Source organism: Pristis pectinata, chromosome 14, assembly GCF_009764475.1.
Source record: "Pristis pectinata isolate sPriPec2 chromosome 14, sPriPec2.1.pri, whole genome shotgun sequence".
Lineage (NCBI taxonomy): Eukaryota > Metazoa > Chordata > Chondrichthyes > Rhinopristiformes > Pristidae > Pristis > Pristis pectinata.
In genome coordinates this window covers 10,890,569-10,915,617 of record NC_067418.1, presented here as the reverse complement: position 1 = coordinate 10,915,617, position 25,049 = coordinate 10,890,569, and the positions used below count along the sequence as shown (strand labels likewise).

At 41.3% G+C, this 25,049-nt stretch overlaps 1 protein-coding gene across 4 annotated transcripts in view; it reads left to right on the top strand.

Moving 5' to 3' along the window:
* The first annotated feature begins 2,644 nt into the window (after positions 1-2,644).
* The window catches only part of LOC127577624 (liprin-alpha-1-like), a 118,057-nt gene continuing 95,652 nt past the window's right edge, over positions 2,645-25,049 (top strand). For 3 of the 4 annotated variants that reach the window (XM_052028928.1, XM_052028926.1, XM_052028929.1), the window contains exon 1: positions 2,691-3,339. In XM_052028928.1, the coding sequence (XP_051884888.1) occupies positions 3,097-3,339 (243 nt within the window). In that variant the 5' untranslated portion in view covers positions 2,691-3,096. Of the gene's footprint in view, positions 3,340-25,049 lie in introns of all 4 variants that reach the window. The other variant, XM_052028927.1, reaches the window with a different exon arrangement.

The window sequence follows — 25,049 nt, the reverse complement described above, 5'->3', positions numbered from 1 at the left end:
CTATGACTAAGACCAGATCTGTGTGGTTGGATGACAAGTAATTGGCTTTCAAGATCAGTCATGGAAGATTACTAACCAGATTCAAAGTTGTGCTCAAAGTTTCTCTGAAAGAAATTCAACATCTCTAATTATTCCTGGGATCTTCTTCTCTCTCTCTTCTCTTATTGTCTCTTCTCTCCTCTTCCATCGGGTAGAAGATACAGGAGCCTGAAGGCATGTACCACCAGACTTAAGGACAGCTTCTACCCCACTGTGATAAGACTATATTGAACGGTTCCTTTATACAATGAGATGGACTATGACCTCACGATCTACCTTGTTGTTACCTTGCACCTTATTGCACTGCACTTTCTCTGTAGGTGTGACACTTTACTCTGTACTGTTATTGTTTTTACCCGTACTACATCAATGCACTCTGTACTAACCCAATGCAACTGCACTGTGTAATGAATTGACCTGTACGATCGGTTTGTAAGACAAGCTTTTCACTGTACCTCAGTACAAGTGACAATACTAAACCAATACCAATACCTCTGGCCCATGACTACTCAGAGAGGAAGAGGTGAATTTTGAATAGTATTGAGAACCTCAGGATTATGCATCAGCAATACAGTGGGGCTGTGTAAGTGATGGAAAGAGTGCACCACCTCACAAACTCACTGCCCCATCTGTGGAAGAATCTGCGGTTCCCCACTGGCCTGATTAGTCACCTTGGGACCCACAAAACTCGAGTGGATGTAAATCATCCCCAATCCTGAGGGACTACTCAAAAAGTCTGTAAATTACCCTATTGTAGAATGGTGGTAGGAGAATCGAGGTGAAGCTAACAGGCCCGTGAGAGTACAGATCACAGGCAGGTTTGGAACGAGAGTGATGGGGAATGGTTCTGAAAGTTAGTATGGACTCAAAAGGCTGAATGGTCTCCCATATCATAAAGAAATATGAATATTATTTAGCATTGTGGATCTGATAACTGTCATGAAGAAGCAGAATTTATATGGAACTTCTAAAAAGTTCAATCCACCTATACATGTCTTTACTGGACTTGGTGTTAGTTTGTAAAAAATATCAAATTAACCCGCAAAATAATAGAATATTCTTTATTTCTTTATTTATTTGTCATTGTACTGTTGCAACAACAACACAACGAGATTAGGATGGCACTCCCTTGCCTAATAAAAACCAAAACAATAAATTGATAAGAGCAATTATAACCATAAAATAAAACAAACATACTTACACAAATATAAAGTATAAAAAAATATAAAAAGGCAGTGTGCAAATGAACCATGATGATAATAATGATAATCAGCAGCATATCAATATCAATATATTAAATAAATAACACAAGTCCAGCCGGTAAAGGGGGGAAGAGATAGTATATGTATGTATGTATATATAGGTGTCAGTCCATGTCCATAGAAATAGCAACAAAGAACCCTGAAGTGAAGAAAATAACTTTTGAAAATCAAAGAAATACGATTTATTTGCTGAGATTTCAAATGAACATCTGCATTACAATTCCCACAAAAGAGGTAATGAATTTTCCTACTTGCTTGGAATTTTGTGTTTACAACAATTATCATTTTCCTCCCACCCGACGCCTTTTTGCTCAACTGATGAAATTGAGCAGGTGAAACCCCCAGACGGTGCAAGCGCAGCGTGAACGCCCGCTGCCAGCACCACAACCCCGGCTCCTCACTCTCCCGGACCGCAGCCGACGGCCGGGGAGAGCAAGTGAGGAGATCGGCGGAGTCGGAGGACCCGAGCAGTCAGCCAGGAGGCGGGGTCGGAGGACCCGAGCAGTCAGCCAGGAGGCGGGGTCGGAGGACCCGAGCAGTCAGCCAGGAGGCGGGGTCGGAGGACCCGAGCAGTCAGCCAGGAGGCGGGGTCGGAGGACCCGAGTGATCAACCAGGAGGCGGGGTTGGAGGACCCGGGAGGTCAGCCCGGAGGCGGAGTTAAGGTACAGCAGGGAGAGAGAGGTGGGGAGGGGGGAAGAACCCGAGAAGCCGAAGAAAGGGGGCGGAGTCGGAGGACCTGAGGTCAGCCAGGAGGCGGAGTCGGCGGTGGTGGTGGTGGTGGTGGGGGGGGGGAAAGACCTGAGAAGCTGAAGGAAAGGGGGCGAGGCTGGGAGGACCCGGGAGGCGGTGGGGTGGGACTGGGAGGACCTGGGGCTGGGAGGACCCGGGAGGCGGTGGGGTGGGACTGGGAGGACCTGGGGCTGGGAGGACCCGGGAGGCGGTGGGGTGGGACTGGGAGGACCCGGGAGTCGGTGGGGTGGGTGGGACTGGGAGGACTCGGGAGGCGGTCGGGGGGGCGGGGCTGGGAGGAGCCGGGAGGCGGTGGTGGGGGGGCGGGGCTGGGAGGACCCGGGAGGCTGTGGGGGGGGGGCGGGGCTGGGAGGACTCGGGAGGCGGTCGGGGGGCGGGGCTGGGAGGAGCCGGGAGGCGGTGGTGGGGGGGCGGGGCTGGGAGGACCCGGGAGGCTGTGGGGGGGGCGGGGCTGGGAGGACTCGGGAGGCGGTCGGGGGGCGGGGCTGGGAGGAGCCGGGAGGCGGTGGTGGGGGGGCGGGGCTGGGAGGAGCCGGGAGGCGGTGGTGGGGGGGCGGGACTGGGAGGACCGTGGGCGGGGCTTGGAGGACCAGAGGGGAGGGGGCGCGCGCGCGCGTGCGCGCAGACATTTTGACGGGGTCGAGGACGTCCTCCGGGGAGCATCGAGAGAGGAAGAGTACGAGGAGCGGCGGCGATGGCGATGTGATTACAATCGGAGCGGGACCACCCGGGCGACACTAACCGAGGCCGAGCGAGGAGCAGGAGGCGCCGGCGGCGGCTTGTGTACTGCCCTGGATCTCTCACTCGGGCTGCGGCTGGCGGCGATGAGTGCGGGGCCCGGATCGGCCTGTGGCTGCCGCCGGCTCTGCTGACGGAGCGGGGCGGGCTTGTTGTTTTTGTTTTTTAAAACCGTTCCATCGATCATTTAGTTTATTTATCGCCTCGCACTCATCTCCCCCCCCCCCCTCCACCTACCCCACCACAGGAGAGGCCGGTGTGAGCCCAGGCCCTTCCTCACCCCCACCATCCCGGCCTCGACCCAAGATGATGTGCGAGGTGATGCCGACCATCAGCGAGGACACGCTGAGCCCGCGGGGCTCGCAGTACGGCGCCGACACCGAGGCCAACTTCGAGCAGCTGATGGTGAACATGCTGGACGAGCGCGACAAGTTGCTGGAGAGCCTTCGGGAGGCGCAGGAGTCGCTGGCCCTGTGTCAGGCCAAGATGCAGGAGGCTTTCCACGAGAGGGACTCGCTGCAGAGGCAGCTCAACACCGCCTTACCTCAGGTAGGGGCTGGCGGGCACCTCCACTCGCACCTACCCGTCCTCTCACCGCCACCCTCTCCTCCTCTTACTCCTGCACATCCCTCACCCCCCACCCCCCAAACCCTGGCTATTTCCTCCACCCCCTTTACTGCCCCACGAAGTCCCCATTTTGCATCCCCTTCTGCTTATTGTCCCATTTCCAGCCCAAAAACCTTTTCCCCTCCAATTTCCCCAATTGTCCCTTGTTTCATTCCTTCCCACCTGTTATTTCCCCCTCGGTCCCCCCTGCTCTCAATTCGCTCCCCCCTTGCCCTCTCTCGGTCCCCCCCATCCGTACCCCTTGCCCTCAGTTCCCCCTCCCCCCTTGCCCTCTCTCGGTTCTCTCTCTAACCCCCCTGCCCCCCCATCCGTCCCTCTTGCCCTCTCTCATCCCCCATCTCACCTTAACTTCCCCCTCCCGACCCTCACTTTCCCTCCTCCATCCGTCCCTTCTCATCCCCCATCCCTCCCCCCTGCTCCCACTCCCCATCCCATACCTCTTCCCTTCCCCCTCTTCTCTATGCATTGTTTTCCCTTGTCTGTTTCCCCCATCTGAACCCTGCTTCCAATGACTTGTCTCCTCCCGTCCATTGCCCCAATGCACAACCCACCCATCACCTAACGGCTCTCTTGCAAAGTTTTGTCTGATGTTTTCTTTTGACCTCCTGTCTGGTGCTTCCCACCCACAGTTCCTAGTTCTCTATTTGCCCCTCCCCTGTTTCTGTTATTTTCTTTCATGCTTCCTCCCAATGTGTTTTGGCTCCCATTCAGTTTAATCCATTACCTCTTTCCTGTACTTTTGGAATGAGAGTTTTTATTGTTGTCGCACCTTTCAGGAACAACTTGTTTGTGCTTAATTGCTCCAAGGCATTTAATGTAGCTTTGTCAAATAAAATTTGATTCTGAGCCACACAGAAGGTGGTATTAAGTTAGCCAGGAGTTTGGTTAAAGAATCAAAAGCTTGGTCCTTAGCATTTGCAAGCATACTTTACTTTCAAATCTCCCTGTAATCTCTTCCAGGATTATGACATTCTCCAATTTTGGTCATTCTGTCATCGGTGATTGTTCATTCAGCAGCTAAGGCTTCTCAAAATTCTCTTTACCTCTATTTCCTTCTACCTTTAAACTAACCTCTTTGAATAAGCTTTTGGTTAGCTGCTCTAACCTCCTTTTGTAGCTTGGGATCATTATTAATTTTGTAATGTTCCTGGGGAAGCATGTAGGGACATCTTAAAGGTGTACATGTGAATGTTACTGGCATTCAATGAAAGATGGTTCCTGTTGGAAGATGGGAGTCGTGGGAGAGCTTTGTCCTCAGTGAGCTTCCAGAAACAGCAATGAGGTAATGGACACATGATCTTTTTGAACATTGTGATATACTTTCTGGAGGATATACTTTGTTTCGAAATAGGTTCATGATTTTTTTTATGTCCATGCAAAAGATCTTGATTTAACATCTCATTAAAAATGTAACACTTCCTTACTGCTATTGGAATATCAGCCCAGTTATTTGTGCTTAAATGTCTCAAGTGGGACTTGATCCCACAACCTACAATGCTTCTCTCAAATTGGAAGTTGCAAAGGTAATCTTGCTACTTAATAAAGGAGAGACTGAACATGAGTAAGTACAAATCAGTTAGTTGTATGGAAATGCTAGAATCCCTTAATCCCTTATTACTGCGCACTTAGAAAATAGTAATGGGGTTGGACAGATGGATTTTTGACAAATCTTTGATTTTGGAAATGGTAAGAAGAGTGAATCCAGTGCATATTGTGTATTTCTTAATTGGGAAGCCATCAATACAGTGCTGCATGAGATTATGAAATGAAATTAGAGTACATGACTAATTTTAGGGGTGTGAATTAAGAATTGGTTAACGGACAGAAAATAGAAATAAATGGGTCATTTTTGGGTGGGGAAGCTATGATTAATGGGACAGCACAGGGCTCAGTGCTGGACTCCAGCAGCCCAATCTGTATCAGTGATTTAGATGACAGAAGCAGATGTGTGATATTTGAGTTTGCTGATGATGCAGAGTTGGGTGGGGGTTGTGAAGGGGGTTTAGAGGCTTTACAGGGGATATAAACAGGCTGAATGAAAGAACAAGTATGTAGTAGATGGAATATATTGTTGAAAAATGTGAGGTCATCCTCTGGTGGAAAAGCAAAGCTTTTTTTTAAAATGGTAAGAGATGAGGGGCATCAGGATTGAGTGTGCCTCTTCCTTGTATTTTGTTGGGAACAAACTTAGGACTAGAAGCTGACCACTAGATAAAACATATACTTCTGTCTAAACCAGTAAAGTCTGTCCATTTCTTTTGCAGAGCTAGTACAATTGCTTGATTGTTTTGAATTTTTTTTTGCCTTGTACAGAAACTGGGGCGAAATGGAACACTGCAGAAACAAATCGTGGAAAAATGTTTGCTATCTTTCAGGTGCCTGTCAATTTGATCTGGCCAGTTTATGAAGAAGATATAAAGTTGTCTGTGGTCATTATGTAATTTAAATAGAAATGTATTTACAATGATTGGAATAGGCAAGGATGAGTTTCAGTAGTAAAATTTGTGTACTGTACAAACTGTTTCCAAATCCTATAAGAGCAAATTTTCCTCGTATCTAGTTGTTTCAGTTCTAATTAAGCAAATTCTGGATTTACTTAGCATGGTCATTTAAACATTGCTAGCAGAACCAATAGGAAAGTTGGTAGTGTTGATGCTGTAATTTCTGGTTCTGGTTTAACCTAGACTGATTTTCTTCTTGATGGAACGTTTTGTCTTTTGCTCTACCTTTGGCAATAAACAAGCTTTGCACATTGTGTAAGTTTTTTTAAAATAAGGCTATCAATGAAGTTCCTTTCTGGCCTTCCGTATTCATTTGATTACTGGTTAAGAAGAAATTGGTTGAGCATTTTCTATTGTACATTATTCCATCACGCTGTGCAGTGTGGGTTTTTTAATTGAGTATAAGTATAATTATAGTTAAACAGTTTCACATTGTCATACACTTTCACTTTTGAATGTTTACCTCTTGTGAAAATAAATCACTGTGGTGCATATGGTTCTTGTTTCATGTTCATGGAATAACTTGTCTGACCCATTAACCCATGATATATCTGCCTTCTAGAAAAGCATTAACTGTTCATTTATAAAATGTGTGAGAACCATGCAGTTGATCTATTCTGTATGGACTCTTGTAAGGCCCTTTGACAAGGCTGGCTGGTCCAGAAGTTAGAGCCCATTGATCACTGGGCAGGTTGGCAAATTGGAACTAAAATTGGCTTGTTGATGGTGGAGGATCTTTTTGTGATTGGGGGGGCCTGTGACCAGTGGTGTACCAGAGTGATTGGTGCTGAGACCTTTACTGTTTATCTTTACATTAAAGATTTTGGATGTGTTGTCTTATGTTACAGGAAGATATTCATTGAATGATGAAATGGGCAGGGTGGTGGCAGATAGAATTTCATCCTGAAGTAATGCACATTGGGAGGACTAATAAAGGTATGACATACACAGTGAATTGTAGGGCCCCAGGGATTATTGAGGAACAGAGGGACCTTGACATACAAGTTCAAGGCCCCCTGAATGTGGTGGTGCAGATAGATAACATGGTGAAGAAGGTATATGGGATGCTACCTTCATTAGCTGGGTCATAGAATATAAGAGCAGAGAGGTTATGATACATCTTCACAAAACATTGGTTGTACCAGAGCTGGAATATTGTGTGCAGTTTTGGTCGCCACATTTCTAGGAAGGATATGATTTCACTGGGGAGGATGCAATGGAGATTCACCAGGATGTTGCCTGGGATGGAGCATTTCAACTATGAAGAAAGACTGGAGAAGTTGGGTTTGTTTTCCTTAGAGCAGAGAAGGCTGAGGGAAGCGGTGGGGGGGGGGGGGGGATTTCTAATTGAAATATAGAAAATATAGGGGTACAGACAGATATTAGGAAGCTTTTCTCCATAACACCTGTCAAAAGCTAGAGGACATGTGTTAAGGTTAAGGGAAAAGAGGTTTAAAGGGAATCTGAGGAAGAATTTTTTCACTTGGATGGTTATTGGAATCTGGATTGCCCTGCCTGAGTGGGCTGTGGAAGTGGGCACTCTCACAGTTAAGCATCTAAATGAGCATTTGGAAAGGGAAGGACTGAATGTGGATAGTCAGCATTGCTTTGTGTGTGGGAAGTCATGTCTTATTTATTTGATTGAATTTTTTGATAAGGTGACCAAGAGGATTGACGAGGGCAGGGTAGTAGATGCTATTTGCTTGGACTTTAGCAAGTACTTTGATAAGGTCCAGCATGGTAGGCTAGTCCAGAATGTTGGATCCAGTGTGAGCTAGCCAATTGGATGCACAATTGGCTTGATGGTAGGAGTCAGAGGGTGATAGTGGAGGGTTGTTAGACTGGGGGCTTGTGACCAATGTGCTACAGGGATCAGTGCTGGGCCCACTGTTGTTTGTCATCTGTGTTAACAATTTGGATGGTAACGTTGTTGGTGTGGTTAGTAAGTTTGAGGATGACACCAAAATTGATGTAGTGGACAGTGAAGAAGGCAAGATTACAACAGGATCTAGATTAACTGGGAAAGTGGGCCAAGGAATGGCAGATGGAATTTAAATCTGAACCATGTGAAGTGCTGCATTTTGCTAAATTAAACAAGAGTAGGACTTGAACAGTGAATGGCAGGGCACTGTAGAGTGTTGTGGAACAGACTTGGGCGTGCAAGTACATAGTTCCATGAAAGGTTGATGGGATGAAAGAGGTGCTTGGCGTGCTTATCTTCATTGGTCAGGGCATGGAGTATAAGAGTTGGGACACGTTACAACTGTGCTAGACGTTGGTGAGACTGTACTTGGAGTATTGTGTCCAGTTCTGGTTGCCTAACTATAGCAAGGATGTCATTAAGCTGGAAAGGGTGCAGAAAAGATTCACAAGTATGTTACTGGGACTGGAAGGCCTAGTTGTAAGGAGAAACTGGATAGGCTGGACCTCTTTTTTTTTCCCTCCCTGGAGTGTAGAAGGCTGAGGGGTGACCTTACAGAGGTGTATAAAATCATGAAGGGCATAGATAAGTTGAATGGTTGCAGTTTTCTCCCCCAGGTTAGGGGAGGCTAAAACTACAGGGCATGGATTTGAGGTGAGGGGGGAAAGATTTAAAGGGGACCTGAGGGGCAACGTTTTCACACAGGGTGGTGGGTATGTGGAATGAGTTTCCAGAGGTGGGTACAAATACAACATTTAAAAGTAATTTAGACAAATACATACATGATAAGGGGTTAGAGGGATGTGGGCCAATTGCAGGCAAGTGGGATCAGCTCAGGTAGGCAACTTGGTCAGCATGGATGAGTTGAGCTGAAGGGCCTGTTTCCGTACTGTATAACTCTTCGAAAACCATGTTCATCATTACCGATTTTTTTTTTTTGCAAAGTTAGGCTTTTGCAACAACAGGATAACCCAATATCATATAAGATATCTTTTAGTCACGTGTACATTGAAACACAAAGTGAAATGCATCTTTTGCGTAGAGTGTTCTGAGGGCAGCCCACAAGTGTCGCCACGCTTCCGGCGCCAACATAGCATGCCCACAACTTCCTAACCCCTACGCCTTTAGAATGTGGGAGGAAACCGGAGCACCCGGAGGAAACCCACACAGACACGGAGAGAACGTACAAACTCCTTACAGACAGTGAACCTGGGTTGCTGGTGCTGTAATAGCGATACGCTAACCGCTACACTACTGTGCCTACATATCCATGTAGTGTGGTTTTTAAATTATGGACTAGTTTAATTAGGAGTTTTCCTCCATTTTATTTGGGAAGAAAAGGAGAGTGGCATGTATGGAAATGAAAACCATTGTCTTATGGACATTCTCTTCAGTACCATCTGTTTTCTACTTGTTCTGAGACTCATTTATGAACAATGAAGCAAAGAAAAAAAATATCCTGGAGGTGTTTGAAGTGTGAAGAACGGACCTATTTTGATGGTGAAAATTTTCGTTTGTTGGTAAATCAAATAACCTGTTTGCTTTTATGGGTTAGATTCAATTTGGGAAGGCTTAAATAAGAGCAGATCTCTGGTCCACTACTTTTGTGTTCAGCCACTGTGGAAACCTTGTCTTTATAGCTGCTCATATATTGCCTCTGCTGATATTGATGCTAAAGGAAACTGGTCAGATTCCCTACAGCTGGAAAAGCAGAGTTAATAATAATTGAGCCATTGATAGTAATACTATTGTACTTAAAAGCAGCCTTTATCTGTCACTTCAGCTACATACCTATGTAGGAATGTATTCACTTTCATCATATTTGTTTGAGTCTGCTTAAATTGATTGCTTCAAAACGTGTTCGAAGAAAACATTTAGAAATCAACATTGGTCTAAATTTGTTGCTGGTAGGAATGAGTTTTTTGTTTTCTGGGACTTACCGTCTTGATCTTAACCTGGGACTCATTTTGTTTTCCAGTTTTGAAAAGCTGGAATTCTCCTCTGGTTCTTGCACTCTAATGATAAGTTTTAAAGATTAAGATTGTGAATTAAGTACAGTTTATGAAAGCAATACCTGTTAGACTCTTGGGAGACCAAACATTTGGAAATCCTTGTCTTTTTCAGGTACGATTTTCTCTTGCACACATTCTCTTTGATATAGTAATAATGGAAAAATTTAAGAGTTGATGATGAGTAGCAAATACAAACATTTTGGAAGTATTTGCTCCTTTCAAAAGGCATGCACAGTGTACATTTTTTCTTAAACGCTCACCTATCAAATTCCTTATGTGGGTGGTCCAGTCTGTCTCCAGTGAGTAGTACTAGTGGGCATGCAGAAAATGCCTTAGGCTTGCATATTGGGTTAAATTGCAAGTAACTATGAACAGTTGCTAGTAGTGGGTTGGCTACACCCACTTAAAATGTTTCATAAACTGGCATGACTGCAGTTCAGTTTCACCTACGTTTTAATTTATACTAAAGCAATCAGAATCACTAGAAAAATTCGGTTGGTAGTACTGTTAATTATGCCCCCTTTTTAGTCTTTGTCTCTTTCTAACTTCACATTTCGTGAGTTAATTGGAAGCACGCGAGAAGGTATTAACACTTCTGCTTGCCTGTGTCTCTCGTTCTGTAGGGGTAGAAGTTGGAAGATTTTTAAAAATCTCTTTGTTTAAAATGAGTCACTGCAACTTCTGATCCATGCTGCTTTTTAAACGAAGCCAAAACCTTGCCACGCACTAGACTGGAGATCTTTAATCTGGTGATACATAGCATTTGCTTGCTGATTTTGTTTTATTTGTAGCACAGTTATATCTAAAATATGAATGAAATAAGCAACTACAGGTAGTTCCTGTGTTACACAAAGGTCCCTTCCTGACGACTCTATCCATAAGCTGATTTTTCTGTAAGTCAGAAATGTCTGTTTTCTATAGGTACCAATATTGTATCGAGTGAACACCCTAACGCTACCCATAATTAAGCTAATGGAGTATATTCTGTATTGTCATTGATGAATACCATGATGATTTTTATTATTAGCATGAAAAATGCTTCAGAAATGAGGAGGAGAATTTGCGTAAAGTTGGATTTTCGTCATTTGTAACTCGGGGAACTCCTGTACTTTTTAAAATGAGGGAATAATTGATATAGAAAGCATTGTTTTGGAGGTATGTTTTCAGAATTAAGATTTGATTTTGATCATGGCAACTTACTCCCCTCCAGTCCCAATTTATAAATGTCATCAGGTTTCTAGTATATTACTTGTCTATGTCAAATATACTGAATCCTGATTGGATTAAATTTTCTCATTGAGCAAAAATGGTCTCTTATCGCTACTATAAAATTGTACATATAAATGGTTCAGTCAATGGTATTTTCTATTTTGAAAATTGCTTTCAATGTAAAATGTTGTTGACTGCATTCCTTTGTAATTACAGATGGTATCTTTTGAAGTGCTGCTGGGGGCGGAGAGGGGAGGGGAGGGGAAGAGAAATTTCTTGGGATCTGCAGTGGACAGAGACCCACAAAGGCATTTTATAACTAGGTTACCCTCGTATATTCTGTTGTGGAAGAACACTAATCGATGTTGCAAGCACTTTAGGTATACATAGACACAAGAAATACAAGGTCTATGTGGACTCTTATAGGCCATCTCTAAAGGCTAGCCCACGTAGTCTTGGAAAGATGCACAGGCAACTTGAGTATGCATCGTAATTGATTAAAATTTTAGGGACCAATTCAGAGAGAATTATTTTGCCTTAGTAACTTATCTGTAAAAAGGGGAGGGGAACATCAAATCCTCTTTGATATGAATTAAAAGGACAACTTAGTTAAGTTTATATAGATGGCCCTTTAGGCATCTTAATTGCCCATAGAATTCTCATGGGTTAATGGATCAGGCCTTTGGATTTCCAGTATTATTCTGCAACTACATTCAATTAAAGTATCACTTTTTTATTTACCCTGTTTATTTTCTTCATTCAAAGGAAATGGATTAGCAAACTGAACTAGTATTTAATTGCCCTTGGAGGTAGTGGTCAGTTGCCGCCTTGAACTATGCAGTCCTTGTGGTATGGGCATACGACAATGCTGCTAGGGAAAGAGTTCTAGGATTTTGACCCAGTGATGGTGAAGGAACAGCAATATATTTCCAAGTCAGGATGGTGTGTGTCTTGGAGGGCAATTTCCAGGTGGTGGTGTTCCCCTGCTTTTGCACTCTGTGTCCTTCTAGATGGTAGAGGTTGTGGGGTTTGGAAGGTGCTGTCAAAGGAGTCTTGGTGAGTTGCTGCAGTGCATCTTGTAGATGGTATAAACTATTACTATGTGTTGATGGTGGAGTGAGTGAATGGTTGTGGATGGCGTGCCTATCAAATGGACTGTTATATCCTGTAAGGTGTCAAACATCTTGAGTATTATTAAATCTGCACTCATCCGGGCAAGTGGAGAGTATTCCATCACACTCCTGACTTGAGCATTGTAGGTGGTGGGCAGGCTCTGGGGAGTTAAGAGTTGAGTTACTCACAGCAGGATCCCTAGCCTTTGACCTGCTCTTGTACCCACATTGTGTATGTTTGCAACCTAACTAATATGTTTGTTAGCTAATTTGCTTCCAATTGATTATTTGGATCAGTTCTCTAAATTCAAAGTAATGTGAAGCTTCACATTTCACAAGATATTTCAAATTGTACAACCTGGTATTGTTCCCGAGAGTGATTCTTCCTGAAAAAAGGGCAGATGTAGAATTTTTTTTCACTTAAACTACATGCTATTTCAGCTTATTCACAATGCACTAATTAACAGCAGTGAAGTTATGTAATGCCTCTCCAAAGTGCTTTTAAAGATTTAAATGAACAAAATTCATACTGCAAGCATTTTGCCTTGGTGTAAATTTTCATTTAACTTGTTGAGTTGTAACCTAATTCATGCAAATAAATAGTAATAATGTTTCCTTTTCAGTTTTATTCCTCAGGGTTTTGTTGTAGAGAAGCATGGATCAGGATACAGTTAAATCAGAACAATGTGCTTTTTTATTGGAAAAATATTATTATGCGAACTGAGCATGCAGCAGTTCATTAAGAGTTTTCAGATAAATTTTATTAAACAAGTCGGCAGCAAAACATTCTTCATGGTAAAGAGCAGATGTAACTGAGGCATCTAACCCAATTCAAACTGGAGACTTTCCTTGCAATTATTGAAATTGCTTTTGTATATTATAAACCATGTATAGGACTTGAACATTTTGGTTTCTATACTGTTATATATTTGTTATATTTTTTTCAGTTAGGGGTGTTGTTGATTGTTATCTTTGCTAAAGTTGGGTATCTGTGATTATTAAAACCAGATTTAGAAAAAATATAATTTCCTATAATTTTCTTATGACTGATTACACCTGCATATTTAGAGACATCCATTGGCACCTGTTTTTTTTTAACTGAGTTCTTGTGCCCTGAATTATCCAGTTATGTCACTGACTAATATATTTCATTGTGTTCACAAAGAAGCATGATTGGTCAGTATTCTATGGTCAGTATTCTATGCACAATGTGTCCATTTCAAAAATCACAAAATACTTGGTTGACATTATACATTTCCAAAGCAAGTTTACTGATGTATTGATGTAAAACTTAAGTAGATTTTGGTGGTTTCTTCAGTTATTATTGGAAAAATATCTTGAATTGTGGTTTTGAAGAGAAATAAAAAAATGATTTTGAAAGATCTGCTCTGCACATGATTTTTTAAAAAAAAAAGCAAAAATTTTTATTCTTTGCTTAAGATTGCAACTTCCTGAAGGGCATATTCAATTCTGGCACTCGTAATTGATTTTGACACATAGGAGTAGTCAGAAGGACTGCAATATTAAGCCTCTAGGTGACCGTGGGCAATAACATCATACTTGTGACTGATTTTTTTTTCATTTAAAGGCCAGTTTAAAAATTGCCCATCTTAATTTAAATGAATATTAGTTTGCTTTTTGTATAAGACTTTGTTCCAGCTGAGGAATCTGTACAGCATTATCCCTCAGAAGTGAGAGTGAACAGGACAGGATAAGGCATCTGATGCAGGCTTGGAAAATCTCAATGGGAATCAACGAGTGCTTCTCCTTCCCCCATGGAGTTGTGTCCTTTTTCTTTATCCTCCCTGATAGGATAATGGGAACTTGGTGACATTTGTGACAGAAAAAATGTATGATCATCTATAGGATAGACAAAATACAAGACGAAATAACTGAAGTAATGCTGTTTAGTGAGATTTTTAGTGAGGCAGCTGACTGCTGATATTGAACAAAGAGTGCAGTTTTGCCTGGGGCCATATTAAGAGTTCAACTAACTTGGCACAGATCAGAAATCAAATCCTTTTTCCTTGGTGTAAATCATTTGTCCAGTAAACCATAGGAAGTATTTTTAATTGGGGTTTTGACATTCACTCTTGCAATAAATTATTATTTTATCCTTGTAATGTGGAAATTTTGTAAGGAATTGAGTCAATCAATTTATATGGCTCTAATGCACATTATGGCTCTAATTTGTATTGGCATCTACCCTTCATTGTGGAAAATTTGCCCCAGTATGCTCTGTCCACACGAAACAGGACCAATCTAATATTTTACTAATTCCTGCCCAATCAGTTTATTTTCACTGCTTTTCTCTAAACATGGACTGAAGAGAAATTGAGAATGGGTGCTCTTGAAAACAAGACAGCACATGACTGAGTGTGGTGTCAAGGAACCTTGGTAAATCTAGGCACCAGAGAAAAATAATCCAATGATTGCACAAAGTAATTAGTAGTGGTTATTGAAGGTCATTCATCAGAGTCCAGGACATCAGTGCAGGAGTTCCCCAGGGAATTTTCCAAGGCCCAACCGTCTTCAGCTATTTTATTTCTGACCTTCCATTATCAAATAAGAAATGGAGAATATTCACTAATTACCTAAGATTCACAGGTCCTCAGAATAAAAACTGTCCACATCTGCTTGCTGCAAGTAGACAACAATCAAGGTTGGGTTGATAGATGAGGAGTAGCATTCACATCACTAATTGCTGACTAATGACCATTTTCAGCAGTAGAGTCTGACTGAATATCCCTTAGGTTCAATGGTATCACCGTTGCTGACTCCCTCACTATCGTCAACATTGACCAGAAGCTTAACTGGGACAGCCAAGTAAATACTGCTACTACAAGAGCATGGTTATCCTGTGGCAAGAGACTTCCCTCCTGACTTCCCAGAGGATTCTGATGAAATATAGCCACTTAACCAAACAAGTGCAGCTCCAACATAACTGAAGAAGCTTGACGCCATTCAAGGCTGAGAACCCACATGATTGATTTAATTTTCTACACACCAGAAGTTTTCTATATAGTGAAACAATTTTTTAACTTTTGTTTAATTAGTTCAATTAGCTGCATTTTACCATGTCTTCAAGCTCTTCATTTTTGCTAATTAGATCCTTAATTCCCTTAATAGCTGAAAGACATTTTAAAAACTATTAAAATTGATTTAATACTAAAGATTAGAAAGTAAATGTAATTAACACAACTGAAAACATGACTTCACTTTCAATAATTAATAAAACAAAAACAAATGGGGTTTAGCATTCTGATGCCAGCTCTCCTCATGTAAAGCGGAGAGCCAGATGCAAAGCACATGCAGATCCTCTCTTCAGGGAGTCACTAGGAATTGGAGAGGAAACTCGCCAAATGTGGATGTCCATGACTTCGTGAGGTGCAAAAGACTGATAATCAGCTGGTGCATTCCAAGGGAGCTGGTATCACCCAGCACAATTTGGCTTGTTAACAAATTGGGTAGAAGTAACCTGTTACCATTGTGGCTTTAATGCAATATTATGTACAGAAGCAAATGTAGTGTGACAGGTTACCATGTGCTCTTTGGAAAGTTAGGTAGTTTCAAATTATTGTTAGTTGTTACACACCTGTCAATAAACTACCCAACAGATGTAAAATGTTGGGTTCTACCCAAAGTGGAGTGAGCATTTTGCTTCTAAGTTCTTTCAACACTTAAGTTGCTCTAACTCAAAGCACCAACTTAAATCAGTAGATATATGTAAGTAGATGGTAACTATAACTTGAATCATTTTTAAATGTTTCTTCTTTGATTAATATTTTAAATTAACTGAAGATAAGAGTGTGGATTCATCTATACTTCTGCTTTTATGCCATCACCTTTGTGAGAAATTGGATGGTTAATATTTATCAATGTTCAATTCTGTAAGAACAGATTTTATTCACTCAAGTGGCTTTGATTTCCATTTCCCACCATGTCTATATGCCTTTCAATTCATGGTCCACATTTTCCTCTTGGCTTTAAGAACCACAAGGTTCTTCCTAAGTTTCATATAGAAAGCTTCTTAATGGTGCAAAATGGTTCTCTGGATGCCTGTCACTGACAGAAATGTACCTGAGCTTGTGAATTCATTATAACACACTATAGTGGTACCTAATTAGGTCACCATTTCAAGAATTTCATTGCTCTCTGCACTGAACTTGCATGTAGTTGTTGTTAAAACCCCTGTCTCTCTCACTGAGTTGCACATTATCTCATGGTAGTCTCTTTACTAAAGGGATATTAGCAGATATCTTGTTGAATCTTGGCCCATAAGAGGCTTATCTCGGTTATTGCTTATTTACTGATGCATTTTGATCCCTCAGTTTTACTGTATTTCATGTCCATACACATACACACTTCTTTCCTTGGCTCTCTTGCTCACAGAACTTTTTACTGTGGAATAGCAAGCCCATATGACCCAACAGGTATATTACAGAGGTTTCCTCATGAACCTCTTCACACCTTAATTTATTTCATTAGCAAGTCACCACGGTTTTAAATAAGCACCTAGTGAAGAATTAGATCTTAAGATGTTATTAATTTTTTAAAAAATCAAAATAGGAGCAGGAGTAGGCCATGTGCCCCTTTTGAGCCCACTTTTCCATTCAGTGAGATTGCGATTAATCTGATCTTGGCTTCAAATCCACCTCCCTGCATCTCCCTATAACCATTGAATTTATTGAATGATTTGACTGCCAAAGGTCCCTGGGATAGAGAATTCCGAAGATTGAGAACTCCTTGAGAAGTCGTTTCTCTTCATCTCCATCTTCAATGAGAGAATTTTAAATTTGCCCCATGGGAGGAAATAATCTATTTTTTTAAGCCTTTTCAGAATCTTTGTTTCATAGTATCATCCCTCATTCTTCTAAACTCCAGTGAGTATTGGCAAAATCTGCTCAACCTGTCCTTGAGTCAGTTCTTTCCTCCCAAGAATTGACCCGGTAAGCCTTCTGTGATCTGCCTGCAATGTAATATGCCTCCATAAAAAGGCAACCAAAACTGCAGTGCTTCAGGTGTCCAATTGTGGCAGGACTTGCTATTCTTAGAATGAAAGCTAACTCTGTATTTGCCTATCTGCTGAGCATTTTCAACATCTTTGATTTCCAGCACTTAAAATATCTTGCATATTTTAAGGTGACGCTTTTGAGGAGATATGTCTGCTCTCTCATGGGGTACAAAGGATCTTTTTACCCAATTTAAAGGAGGAGTATCCTTGTTAATATTTATCTCTTAATCAGCATTTATAAAACTGATTAGCTGGTCATTGTTAGTTATAGAGTACAGCACAGAAACAGGCCCTTCAGCCCAACTCATCCAGGCTGAGCAAGATGCCCATCTAAGATAGTTCATATGGCCCATATCCCTCTAAACCTTTCCTATCCATGTACCTGTCCAAATATGTCTTAAATGTTATTGTACCTGCCTCAACCAGTTTCTCAGGCAGCTTGTTCCATACGCACCTCCCTCTGTGTGAAGAAATTGCCCCTCGGGTTCCTATTAAATCTTTCCCCTCTCACCCTAAATCTATGCCATCTAGATTTTGAATCTGTTTCCCTGGGAAAAAAGACTGTGCATTCACCTTATTTATGCCCCTCATGATTTTATACACCTCTGTAATGGCATACTGGCCTTCATCGGTCAGGACACTGAGCACAAGAGTTGGACGTTATGTTACAACTGTACAAGTCATTGGTGAGACCACACTTGGAGTATTGTGTGTAGTTCTGGTCACCCTGTTCTGGGAGGGATGTTATTAAGCTGGAAAGCGATGAGAAAAGATGTTACCAGGACTGGAGGGTTTGAGTTATAAGAAGAGGCTGGATAAACTGGGACTTTTTCTCTCTAGAGCATAGGAGGCTGAGGGGTGACCTTGCAGAAGTATGTAAAATCATGAGGGGCATAGATAAGATGGATGGTCACAGCGTTCTCTCCAGAATAGGGGAGTCTAAAAGTAGAAGGTTTAAGGTGAGAGGGGAAAGATTTAAAAAGGACCTGAGGGACAACTTTTCCACACACAGGGTGGTGGGTATATGGAACGAGCTGCCAGAGGAAGTACAAGTACAGTTATCACCAGTACAATCACAACATTTGAAAGATATTTTGACAGGTAAATGGATTGGAAAGGTTTTGAGGGATATGGGCCAAACACAGGCAAATGGGACTAACTCAAGTAGGCAACTTGGTCGGTATGGACGAGTTGGGCCGAAGGGCCTGTTTCTGAGCTGTATGACTGATTTATTTGATAAGGTCAGCACTGTGTGTAGAATGATGTTGCTTGTGAATTGGCTGCTGCATTTTCTATATTACAGCTGTGGCCACTGTCGTAAGAATGTGCTTTGGGTGCATTCTGTGGTTGTAAAAAGTAACATATAAACGCAAATTCCTTTTCATTTCATTTGCATTGAAGTTTTGACTTTCTTTTGGTATGTCACAGTTTTTGAAACCATTGACTTTACTGAATACTTTCGGAAGCCCTATAAGTTGCATCTGCTTCCCTCTGTCGTTATTTCAGTTTCACAATTGAATCAGGTTAAAGTGTAGTAAGGTGGAGCATGTGGACAAGAGCTAGCTGTGCCAACAACAATGTAATGAGCCATATGGGAGCTTTGTTGCCTTAAAGGTCTGAACCCACCAATTTTTAATTTGGGTGATAGTGTTGTCGTTGTGTCAAAGGTAAAAATCATTTTAAAAAAAAGTGGCTAATAAATAGGCAAAGGTTGTGATAAACGGATGTTCTAGAAATCGACAGGTGGTGTAAAAGAATGCCTAAAAAAATGTGGGCTGGGACCACGTTCATCCTTAATTGTTTTGACTTGGATGTAGTTTCTTACGATCAAACAGGTTGGATATCAATGCAAGGACAGACTTAGGGTAGGAGGAAAAACATAAATTGAAGATGCACTTTAATAATTAAATGCAATTTAGTAGAAGTAGTTTCATAATGGACTTAGAATTTTAAAATACTACATAAGGGTTTTATTTCAGCGGAGGAGCAGAGAGATTTGGTTGCATAAGCTTATAATTTATTACATTTTGGACAGACGGGTTGCCAAAGAGATTACTGGAATTGCACATTTAGCTGACCCAGTGATGCAGCTTATAGAGTGGCTACCTCTCAGAGCCAGACATCTGGGTTCAATCCTGAACTGGGTTGCATCTGTGTAAAGACTGCGTGTTTTTCCTGTGACTGTGTGGGTTTCCCTGGGTGCTCCGGTTTCCCTCCACATTCCAAAGATGTGCGGGTTGGTAGGTTAATTGGCAACGGTAAATTGTACCTAGTGTGTAGGTGAGTGATGGAATCTGGGGTTGGGGGTGGGGTGGGGTGGTTGATGAAAATGTAATAAAATAAAATAGGATTAATGTTGGATTAGTGTAAATTATGGTTAGCATGGACTCAATGGGCCAAAGCACCCATTTCTGTGCTGTATCCTTGATCCTACGAGTACAGGAGGCCATTCAGCCCATTGTACTTGTGCCACATTTGCCAGAGTTGTCAAATTGGTTTGATTTTCCTGTTCCTTTTGCAACATCCTGTAGTATTTTGCCTTTTCATGCAGCTACTCAACTCCCTGTTGAAAGTCACCATTGAACCTGACTCGGCCTCATTTAGGAAAATGCCAGGAGGCTGCACAGCACACTGGCACAGCAAGTAGTGTTGTAATCTCGCAGCTCCTAGGATTCAGTCCTAACATCTAGTGCCATCTGTGCAGAGATTGCATATTCTCCTTGTGGCCATGTTGGTTTCCCTGGCTGCTCCGGCTTCCCCTGCCACGTCTCAAAGATGTGCAGATTGGTAGGCTAAGTGGTTGCAATAAATTACCATAGTGTGTAGGTGGGTAGTAGAAAATCAAGAGTGGAGTTGATGTGCATGAGAAAGCGACAAGGCTATAGGTAAATAAATGTTTGGGGGGGGGTGGGGGAGGAATGGGATTGATTGGATTGCTCTGAGAACCCTGGTAGACTCAATAGGCCTCATTTCATTGAGAAATATAATTTGAGAGAACTCACAGAAACATAAAATTCTGGCGAGGCTTGGAAGTTGGATGTAGGGAGAACTTTTGCCTGGATGGGGAGTCTTGAACCTAGGATTACAGTCTTGGGATATGGGGTAAGACATTTAGGACAGATGAGACATTTCTTCTCTCAGATATTGGTGAAACTGTGGAATACTCTTCCACAGGCTCTGGAGGCCAAGTCATTGAATATTTGAGAGAGATTTCTAAACAACATAGGCGTCAAGGAGTATGAGCTGGAATGCGATATCGAGATAGCCCTGACCCTATTGAATGGTGGAGCAAGGTCCAAGGGCCAAATGACCAACTCCTGTCATATTTCTCTATTTCAAACATCATTTCAAGATCATAAATGGCATCGTAAAAATAATTACCAGTTCTCATTTCCCACTCTTTTCTCCACAGCCCCCCCACAAACCACCTTATTTAAATATAGTAAAAAGTCTTTTGATTAGAATGAGTGTGTAAGATGTTGGTTGGGCCATAATAGAATGTTTGATAGCTTTGGGTTGTCACACTAATGGGGATAATAGCTCAGGAGTGAGCATAGCACAGATTTACCGGGCACAAGGGATGCAAATCATGAAGAAACTTCAGACACTCTGCATTCTAATGGTGGGATGAGGAGGTGGTGCTCAAAATAAGAAATTGACAAAGTAAATAATACTAATATTTTTATTGGTAGATAATTTTCAGACGAACTGCCATCAATGCTAAAATAAGCACTCTCGAAGATCAGAAGATTTTTTTCCACGTAATTAGAGAAATATGAAATGCTGCTCTACATATGGTGGTTGATTCTAACTCTCAACTTTGAGCTTTGAGAGAGTTTGAGGGAAGGAAGAAAATGATTCTGTATAAAAAGTAATCAAATAAGAGCCGTATTCATTGCTGGCAAAAATGTCTTAAAGTCTCTTTCTGCCCTAAGATTTAAGCCTTTTTCAAGTTCATAGAATTATTACAGCTTGTCAACCCCTTGAGCCCATGCCTCTTTTGTAGCACATTCCCTTTCCTTCACTCCTGTAAATTTTATATCTTTGAAAGGTTTACCTAATTTTCTTACCCAAAGCTATGATTAAATCTTCATCCACCACACATGAGGCAATGCATTCCAGATTATAACTGCTTACGAGCTTCAGAAAGTACTGAACCCTCATCACGTCTTATCATTTGGCTTCTGGTCAAACCCTCCGTTAATATGAGCAGTCTCTGTATTAATTAAACCTCTCACTATTTTTATTTCTGGTTACGAGCTGTTTATTGGGCTATAGGGCAAGTAGGTAATATTTACAAAGATGATAATTAACTTGTGCATAAGGTAGAGAAGCGGGTGAATCTTTTTTTTTGGTTCTGTTTTTAATGATCCCTGCTTGCTGTAAACAGGCTGAAAGCACTGAATAGCATGTGTTTATTAATCTAGTTCAGGCTTTGGGGTGGCTCCCATCTGGTTGGATCTGTAGTCATCTTGCCCATCAAATGACACAGATGGGGAAAGAGTGCTCTGAACAAATAGAACATGTAAGTGGTCAGAAAGCAATTGTGGGGAAGGGGAGTGGGGTGGAGAGAGAATCTCTGATCGTCAAACAATTGAATTTGTTAGCTGAGTTTACAAAGTAGTCAGAGGACTACACTGGTGTGCATGTTTGACACAACTCTGTATTTGATGTCCATGTGATGTCAACCAAAGTAAAATCTCACTTCCCCTGATTTCTCACAAGGCCCCAGAATTTTACTGAGTGTCTATTTTCTGGGAATTTGTTGGCTTAGATACAATTCAAAGTTGAATTTTCCAAATCACCAGTGGTGTAAAATTTTGTTCATGTTTGCTGATTATGTACTTGCCAACCACTTTCAGAGAAGCGTTTGTGTAACTGTTAACACAAACTGGGAAATTTGGCAGATTATTTTAATACGTTGACTCTTAACTTAGAAAATGTCATTGGTGCTGACTACATTGGTTTGACTCCAAATATTTTAAAAATAGGCCCTATCTACCCAAAATATTAAGTACTTCAGGAAATACTTAAGGCCATAATTTTGGATAACTCAGACTTAATTTATTTGATATCATTCTGCTCCAGATAGAAAAGAGTTTCAATCTATTGGTCTGGCTGGATTTTAACCCACGTTAGAAGTGGAAGTACAATATCCAGTCAATAATTTAACAACAGAATCAGTCCATAATCGTGCTTTTAATTTCATTATTTGCTACTGCATTGATTTTTTTCTCAAAACTGTGAAAGAATAATGACTGATTACTAGTGTAGCTGAACTATTTTAGTGCAAGTAGTGCTTATAATTTTAGTATGTTAGACAGCTGCGTATTGAGGCAATGAATAACTAGAGCTGCTGTTTCTTTTGATCCTCATGCATCTTTTACAAGCTTGGTTCAACACTGTTTTTGATATATTTATTTAGATAAAAAACCAGAATGTTGATTGTGGAGTTTTGTCATCTGTTTAAACTTAAATGGATTTGAGATGAATGGTTCCCTTGTTTTTTGTTACTTTTGGCAGTATCGGATGAACTGTATTTGATGGGAAATGAATGGTGAAGAATAGTTTTGTGTAACCTATAATAAAGCTTGTGATTGCAAATTTAATTTTGAATGTGTGCCATGGCTTCTGAAGTGAAACTGATTTACACTTTTTTCTGTGCTATTTTGGGTAGTCACCAGTCAATTTGGTATAGAGGTGGCAAAATCCCAGTTCATATTTTATTAAAATGCCATTTTAAAAAGTGTAGCCAATTGAATTGTAAAGAGCGATACTAAATGTTAAATGTGTGCATTTTTTTAATTGAATAAGTTTGAAAGTTATTGGGGCATTTCATTGAAGGTAAAAGATTAACAGCAAAGTGAATATCAAAGAAAAATGGGAAATTCAGTCATTACTGGTCAGAGCATCTCTTTAAAAGAAACATTGAAGATTCTGTAGTCTGAACATTTACAATCTGTGTATTTCAAAACATTTTTGTTCTGTTAACCTTGATGCACAGTTAACTATAATAAATGTGAGAAAGTTTGATTGTATTTACTATCCTGCCTATCACTCATGATGCAAAGTTGCTGTTATTACCAACAACATCCATCTGACCTGAACTGCAAATGGTGTTAATTATGTGCTCCATATTATTCTGACTCTTAACAGTAAAATATATTTAATGCATAGCTATCATTTTTTGGCATTTGATTTGCGTGCTGTTTTACAGTGTGTATTATGTCAACATTCTCAAATTAATGACTACAGTGGAAAATGGAGTCCCAGTACCATTAATTATAGCTCTTGTTTGCATTTTGAATTGACAATTTCAATTTTGCATTTAAGTACACAAACTCTAAATTTGCTATCATGCCAAATTTGGATTTATTGAAGGGGTTAGGTGGTGGTGATGTGGCGAATAATAACTAAGATTTCCTCATATTAGAAGATGAACTTGCAGAATAGACAAACGATCTGGGAAAGTAACAAGCATACAAGTTCAAGGCATTGCATTTTGGCAAGGTTCCTTGGAAAATTAGAACCTAAGTGCAAGAGGAACAATATCTGGAGTATAAATACACCAATTATTAACAATTTCATAAAGCCAGAAGCTGCTGGAAGCCCTCACCAGATTAAGCAGGGTCTATGTTTCTGGTCAAGATCTACTCTGTTCCTCTTCCCATTTATGCTGCTTGACCTATTAACTGCTGCTAGCATTTTCTGGTTTTTTTTGGATTTCCAGCATCTACTTTTTTTTGCTCCATACTAAAAGTAGTACTGAAAGTTAATAAGGCCATGAAAAACATCAACTTGGCAATGGGATCGATTGTAAAGGGGTAGAATTGAAACAAATTATTGTGGAATATTGCTTAGTTCATACTTAAGAATTATGTGTACAGTTCTTGATGCTATATTATAGAAAGATGATGCAAGGGCATGGGCGTTACTCTGCAGATGAGTTTGAGGTTCTCTGGCCTGGGTGCCCTGTCTGCTGGGAGCAAGGCTTGGGGAGTGACCCCACCTTTGGAGAGCACAACTGACTGGCAGCTGGGCAGGGAGAAGATTAAATTCAAGAGGAACACTCTGCTTGCTTGAATGAGTGTGACTTCAACTGAAAGCAAAGTTTTGGCCCAATCAGGAAGAAGTGGCCCATGTGATTGGCATTCCATCTGCTACAATGTCATACTGTTTGCTACAGACAAAATGAACAGCACCAACTCATCAAACCTGCTTTAATAACACCTCCCAAAACAGCAATGTCTACCACGTCAATACTCAAGACAAGAGGTACGTGTTAGTTCCTTTCCAAGGTGCACATTGCTCAGATTTGGAATCATTCGAATGATTTCACTCTTCCTTCGATGTGACTTCTTCAAAAGTAATTATTCATATTTGTGGCGTCCACCTCTAATTGCCCTTGAGGAGGTGATAGTGAGCCACCTTCTTGAACCACTACAGTCCTTCTAGTGAATGATTGTTGCAGTTCTGGAGGCTGGTCCAGGATAGAAGCTAGATGTGCAATATGTTTCCAAATCAGGATGGTGTGAAGCTTGGGAGGAGACATGCGGATGTTGGTATTCCTATGCACCGGCTGCCCTTGCCCAGAGGTTGTGAATTTGGGAGGTGTCCTCGGGGGCAAATAACTAGTAAATTTTGTCGATGGTACACATTGCAACTACCATACACTGCCAGTGGAGGGAATGAATGTTTAGGGTGGTTGATGAGTTGAGTGTGGTGCTTTATCCCGGATGGTTTGGAGTTGCTTGAGTGTTGTTGGTGCAGCACTCATTCTAGCAAGTGGAGAGGCACTAGTGTGTCTTGTAGATGGTGTGATGGCCTTGAGGTGTCAGGAAGTTCAGGATACTTAACCTCCAT